Source organism: Papaver somniferum, chromosome 5 (assembly GCF_003573695.1).
Source record: "Papaver somniferum cultivar HN1 chromosome 5, ASM357369v1, whole genome shotgun sequence".
NCBI classification, from domain to species: domain Eukaryota; kingdom Viridiplantae; phylum Streptophyta; class Magnoliopsida; order Ranunculales; family Papaveraceae; genus Papaver; species Papaver somniferum.
This window is the reverse complement of record NC_039362.1, coordinates 75,102,011-75,109,346: the sequence shown is the minus strand read 5'-3', so window position 1 is coordinate 75,109,346 and position 7,336 is coordinate 75,102,011. Positions and strand designations below refer to the sequence as shown.

The following is a 7,336-nucleotide window of genomic DNA, read 5'->3' as shown; positions in this document are numbered from 1 at the left end:
GTTTGAAAAAATTCAAATCAACTCTGTCATGGGTTTAACTATATCAAGCTAAAGGAAAAAAAGCATATGACATAGTGATAGTACTTAATAAAGTGAGTAAGATCTTGTGAAGTGGCGGTGTAGTCTAGGATTTTCTTTTCTAGGATAAAGGCAGATTGGTTCCTCGCAACAAGACTGTCTATAAGAGGCCCAACACCCTCTAAAAATCAGTTTTGTCATTATTTTGTATAGGATGAGAACAAAATTACTGTAATTCGTACCTTTAGAAAGAGAATTGTTAATTAGTTACCTCATTCTCAACAAGATACCAACATAGATAGACATTTAAACCTAGTGGTTTAAGGTCAGCAATATGATTGAGGGTAGCTTAGATCTCCTCAGTTATATACTTATATGCATTTTTTAATGTTAATATTTCTTTTAAATGATGGTGTTATTCGCTGGGAAAGTGTTTTGGACAGATGTATCATATATACTCTATCTCGAAACATCATGATAACCACTCTAGTTACATTATAAGTTTATCGAACATTCTTCAACGTAATTACCGGATTACGGAAAGTGCTTAGAGGAGTGCCAAAATCCATATAAAAACAAAACATCCCCGAGCACTGGATAGATACACCTCCCAACAAAATGGCAGTGGGAATTAATCATTCAAGTAGGCATCAAGAATTTTAGTAAAGTCGTCTTTGAGAGTGATAATGAGGTTGAAATAAAGTCAATCAATGAGCAAATTTCTTATGTTCACTGGATGAACCAGCAATTAATCTTAAAAATTAAATTTTTGCTAGGTAGATTAGAGTAATGGAAGTGTGTCTCAGTTAAAAGAGAAGCTAATAGTGTTGCGGATAAACTAGCTAAAAAAGCTAGAATTTCTAAGTCACAATTTGCTTTTCAATCTAATTTCCCACAGGATATAAAAGAGTGGGTTGATCAGGAGAACTATGTAACTTCTTAACTCTTCTAATAAAAAAAATTTGCATCCAGAAAAACAATAATTAATCATTCAAGCAATTATGGTCATTAACCCGACGTGTCATGAATGACTAGGTATCATCCCGGACTACGGCCGGGGCTCAGCCTTTTTAAATACTACAGTAGCTAAATGGTGAATTCTGGTTGTGCACAAATCATTTTCCCTCTTTTAGTGGCAGGTTTGGAAGATCGATCAACTTCACTCTTTTTACAAACGTCTTACTGTTGGACAATCCCAATTAATATTGTTTTTGTTTTTAGCATTTAAGCTCTTCAGTTCTTTTTAATTTATTCTTACACACACCCCGTTTTTTTGGCCCCAGAATCCAAGATCCCATCTATTGCTCGGTCAGTGCTTCAGGAGGAGATTTTATCTGACTTGCTCGAGCTCCATCGCCCCCTTTCGATGAAACCCGATCTTCAATAGAAGAAAAGGAAAATATGATACTTAGGATTTGGATTATGAAAATTAATGATAGCTTCTGAATTGATGGATACTTTATTAATAATATAATCTTGTAAGTAAGAATACAAATCTTAATATACAACATAGCTTTGAGCGTCAATTGGCTCCGACGGATAAAAATGCTTCCTATTCATAGCATTTGCTTACATGGAATGACGAACGCCTTGCAATTGCTACAGACCAGCAAACACCCATACGTTTAATATGCTGGCTGATCCATGTAATCAAAGCGGCCCGTAGAAATATGGTTTTAAGGTACAATGTCTCTATCTTTTTTCCACGATAAGCAGGAACCGGGTACTGCTTTTAAAATGTGGACATGTTCTTGTAACGAACTAATCACCATGGACCTTAGTTTTAATGCCCGAAGTACTGCGGTTGTTTACTGTCAGCGGATTTTATACCAAATCTTCAAAAAAAAGTAGTAATTCTAAATTTTTCTCGTTCTTTTTAGACTGTAAATCCCTCCTCCGCGTATGATCAAAAAATGAAATTTATTTGAGTTCTTTTTTTAGTCTACCATTGGTAGATTGCTTGAGTTCTTTTTTCCTGTTTTCTAATAAAATTTCTCTTCTCAATGTTCTCATAAAAAAAAAAGAAGAAGAAAAGGAGCAGGAAAGAAGTCTGTGGCTTATAACATTCCGACAATGATCATGAGGACGGCTACGGTGGCCAACAATTTAAAAATCCGTGACCCCTAAACGGTATTTAGGTTAAGTAGTTAGATTAGGTTAATTTTTGTCAGGCCACGACATAACTACATAACCTCTACCATCCAAAATAATAAGATGCATAAAATCAACATAACCTCGAGTCATGGCAGAGGTTAGCGATTTCCCGGACACGTCCTCTTTGTTATCTTGGTCCGGGCCACGCATAATCCATATCATCAGATTCCTAAAATCAACGACCACCTTTGACTCAAAGTCAAACCCTCATTAACCGATACCTGTGGTAGGATGACCGAAATCAATGATCCTAATTGACCCATAGACAGACAGCCTTCTTCCTTATAATATAGATGTAGGATTTAGACTCGAGAGTTAGGGCCTAGGAGTCTCCTTCTTCCTTATAATATAGATGTAGGATTTGGACTCGAGAGTTGGGGCCTAGGAGTCTCCCTAACATAGTGTGCCCTGCGGCCCCTGCCCTACACGTCCCCGTAAGATATTCTCCGTATTTAAACCGCAAAAACCCTAAATTTTTAGTGTTCTTTCTCAAAACACAGACCTACAGGGCAACACAGCCGTCTCGCTTCTACTCTCGAAATGGCCAAGCGTAAGTCACCTCTCGACATCATTTTCTCAGGGTTTCTGCAAATCAAGATGTATATCACCGTTTCAATTGATTAATTTTTGTTGTCTTTGATTTGGTTTGGTTTTTTCAGGTAGGGGAGGAACGGCAGGAAGTAAGTTCAGGATGTCATTAGGTCTTCCAGTAGCTGCAACAGTGAATTGTGCTGATAACACTGGAGCTAAGAATCTTTACATCATTTCTGTTAAGGGTATTAAGGGTCGTCTTAATAGGTTGCCATCAGCTTGTGTTGGTGATATGGTTATGGCTACTGTTAAGAAAGGTAAACCTGATCTTAGGAAGAAGGTTATGCCTGCTGTGATTGTTAGACAACGTAAAGCTTGGCGCCGTAAGGATGGTGTTTTCATGTACTTTGAAGGTATGATTATCAGATCTCACTTCTCTATATTTTTTTAGGGTTTCATGTTTTGGGGGTATTTTAGGCTAGTTTTGTGATGTTTTGTTTTGTTATTGGACTAGCCAAAAAATATGAATGAAGATTGTGTAGTTTAATAGATCTGAATGATCATAACTTTGTTGCTTTACCTATTTTTGATGAAGAAATTCTTAATTTTATGTCATTGAGGTTGCCATTGGATACACTTTCTTTTGGGAACATAGCAGCTGCGCTTGACTGGTACAAGGAATTACAGTGTGTTTGTAATTTTTAAGTTTGTGGATTTAATTTATGTTGAGTTCTGACATAATTGAATCTAGGATGTTCACTGGTTGCTAACTTATTTTTGTATTCAGTTTTATGCCCTTGCTAAATGAGTTTGCTAGGTACACTGAGTTAATTTAGGATGTGCTTCTTCTGGGAGCGTTATTGGTATCACATAGAAACTGCGGGTGACTTGTCCAAGGAACCATAATGTGTCTGTAATTTGTTAGTTTGTGGCGGGATTTCAGTTTATGTTGAATAATGGTTGCACAAGTTGATATGAGGGTTCTGACATAATGGGTGACTTGTCCAAGGAACCATAATGTGTCTGTAATTTGTTAGTTTGTGGCGGGATTTCAGTTTATGTTGAATAATGGTTGCACAAGTTGATATGAGGGTTCTGACATAATTGAATCTAGGATGTTCACTGGTTGCTAACTTATTTTTGTACCTATTTTAATCTAGGATGTTCACCGATTGTTCACCTACTTGTGTTGTTGTATGGTTATCACTCGTGAATTGTGTTTTAACTTGCACTAGCAATACCAATGGTTGCACAAGTTGATGTATTTAACTTGCACTAGTAATACCAATGGTTGCACAAGTTGATGTATGAGAGTTTTGATTCAGCTGAATATGCTACCTCATTTGGGGAATCCAGTTTTATTGAAATGTACTTTATGTTGTTTCCATGTACTTCAAAATTGTTGTGCTATCTTCTTACGTCTGATGAACCTTTCAAATGCAGATAATGCCGGAGTTATTGTGAATCCCAAGGGAGAAATGAAAGGTACTACTTGTTCTTGCAAATAGTTGCATATTGATGTTTCTTCTGCATGCTGGAACCTGTAAATGTTGCAACTGTTACAAAATATTTTGGCTTTTTGACTAATGTCCACCACTATAACACTTTACGCTCTTTTTGATTCTTATATGACTATGATTTTTATGTTAATTCCTTTTGCCCTTGTCATATTTGTAGGATCTGCAATTACCGGACCAATTGGAAAAGAATGTGCTGATCTATGGCCAAGGATTGCTAGTGCTGCCAATGCAATTGTTTAAGATTACTAATAGTTGAGATTTGAGAAGTCTTGGCATAAAACTTTTGGGGATAGATCTTTTTTATCTTCTTCTTTTGGGGATAACAGAACAGTTTTATAATAGGTTAGTTATTCAGAGGATATGAGTTATGTTTTGCTGTTTATTCGTGAATCACAATGCTCAGTTACTTCAGTAATGGCTTTTGAAGAATTTTCTTTTACCTCCATTGATAAAACTGGCTACATATATATGCTTATTAGAGTTAAAGGTTCTAAACAGAGTTGTACCACCAGGTTTCCTCCTCAATTGAAGCTCTCATTTGGGCAGCAACCATGCCCGCATTCACATTTTAGATTTACAAAAGTGCAGCCTGTGCAGGCTTTCAAATTATTTTAGTGTGTCATTGGCACTTATCTGAACTTGGTTCCCTTGTTCCCTTAAAAAAGTAGCATTTGGGCTGTGTGCATTTCCTTGCTCCATTTCAAGCAAGGGGTTGTTGGTTGCTCACTGTCTCGAGACCTTTGATGCTTCTAGCACATGGTAATCCATTATGGAGGTGAGGAAGGCTCTAGCTGATGTTGTGTTAGGTCCGTGGGTGAATTTGGCAGACCCCTGGAAACCTAAAAACTGTACCTCTCTTTAGACCTGAATTTGATCCCTCCAAGCATGCTAATATTTTGACAGTTCGTGACTTGACACTCATTCATGTGGCAAATCAGCCCATACAGGTAATACAACGGCATGTCAGTAAAATGCGGCCTAAAATCGGTCCATTATCAGTAAATATCGGTCACGGTAGCATACCTCATGATCCTATACTTGTACCAAACCCTATGTGATAAACTGCAGTTACTCAAAAATCAAAATTACTGCGCTGATTTACAATCGATCAAGATGAAATTGCGTTCTGGCAAGAAAACTAGTTCATCTCCTCACAACTTGAAGAGAATTTATTGCTTGAAATATTTAGGTTTCCCCTATTTCCTATCCCCACTTTTCCTATTTCCTACCCTCTTCACAATTTCTAAAGTCTATCTATTTTTCATTTCTGATTTTTCCTAAGTACCACCTTAAAAGTCAAAATATTATGACTACTAACATTTTTTATTTATCTTTGTCATTAATCTCACATCTTCCTTTCCATTAAACCTTCACTAATCTCTCTTTAAACAAAACCACTTAAAAACAATCAAAGCAGAAACAACATACGAATTGATCGGCAATTGATTAGTAAATCATTATTATGGAAGATTTCATTATTGAAAGTCTAGAGAAAAATATCCAAACCCTAACCCTAGTTGAATCTAACATCGGAAGGATTATGTTAATTTTATTAAAAACCCATTTTGTGAATGAAATTTGGATGTTGGTAACCTAATTTATGACCGACCTAGCTATCAAGCAATCCTTTGAACGAGCTTAATATCTTGCCTCCACAACACTTCCAAGCTCTCCCTAATTTCGATATGCATACCATGTCTGTTCCAAACTCTCCACAACTTCCAGGTACAAGGTTTTAACTTTATTATTAGTGGCCATAAAATGTACAGCACAGCATCATCCAAGGTGAGCTTGCATCAGGAATGAGTAAGACGAGTTTAACTCAAGTCCATTGATACTTTCCATGTATTTTAATGGACATTGGTCATGAACTTTATCATGCATTATAATCGTCAAAAGGTTTTCGGTGCGGCGTTAATTTTTGAAATTTATACCATTATAACCACCACCATGATTAGAAGTTAACTTTATCATGCATTATAAGTCCCGTTTAAGACGACAACAACTACCATGAGTTGGCCAAAATTGGACGTCTACAGGTACCTAGCAAATATATACAGTTGATGAAGGACTACAAATGTTAGCAGTCTCGATAAACAACTAGTTCTCTAGAAAATAGTTTAATAAAATTAGAATGGTGTTCAAAATAGAACAAATTGATGCAAAGCAAGATGACCAAAATCTAAAGCACCTAGAAACGACAATCAAAAAAAGTGATGAAGGTGGCGGTGTATCGTGGAGATAGAGTAGAAGATGTAGTTGTCAGAGGCGCGGAGAAGAATGAACAAGTGATTCGTGATTTGGTTTCGTTTTCTTCACTTTTGATTAGTAGTTGGATTGTGTATTTATTTATTTTTTTGCTAATTTTATTATTGGGTGTAAATAAAATGTCAAAAGATGGTATTTAGGATATTTGAAAATTTATGTGGGTGGCACTTAGGAAAATTGGGGATGGGAATTTAGCTGGATGGGAAATAGGAAAAATGGGGATGGGAAATAGGAAAAACCTTATTTTTTGCTAATTTTATTATTGGGTGTAAATAAAATGTCAAAAGATGGTATTTAGGATATTTGAAAATTTATGTGGGTGGCACTGATTTTTGTTAAAGGGAGAGCAAAAATGGATCCGAGGAGAGCGAAAATCATAGTCGACTCACTAACTAGGTCGATTCGTACACTGAGTTAATTTTTGAGTAAATTTTATCCAACATGCCCTTTACCCTAACCGTGCTTATTAACCTAACCTATGTAAGTTAACCTAAGGTATGGTTTTTGGAACGGAAATTCAAGGGGAAAAAATCATCGGAGTAATTTTCTTATAGCCTTTCTTATTATCATCACCAACAACCGAAATGGCATTGAACCCTAGATCTCAAGTCATGACTACTTATTTTGCTGATTTGATAGGAAACCAAAAGGTTGGATGGCTACTTTTATATTAATTATTTTTGTATGCATTGTAATTAATGGGTTTGTCTTATTTGACTAGTTATTTTTTGGATCATCCTCTGTGTAAATTTGATTGTGTTGGGTTCGTAATGGGAGAATCATTAGCGGTTTAATAAGAAAGCATGGAAGGAACACCCAATTGTGGTTGGGTTCATAATGGGGGA

General features: G+C 36.2%; 1 protein-coding gene across 1 annotated transcript; it reads left to right on the top strand.

The window, feature by feature from the left end:
• The first annotated feature begins 2,562 nt into the window (after nt 1-2,562).
• LOC113281944 (60S ribosomal protein L23) lies at nt 2,563-4,719 on the top strand. The gene is made up of 4 exons (XM_026530860.1): nt 2,563-2,722; nt 2,832-3,116; nt 4,147-4,188; nt 4,381-4,719. The coding sequence occupies exons 1-4, from the start codon at nt 2,713-2,715 to the stop codon at nt 4,461-4,463; spliced, it is 420 nt and encodes a 139-aa protein (XP_026386645.1). The 5' UTR covers nt 2,563-2,712; the 3' UTR covers nt 4,464-4,719.
• Nucleotides 4,720-7,336: the final 2,617 nt, after the last annotated feature.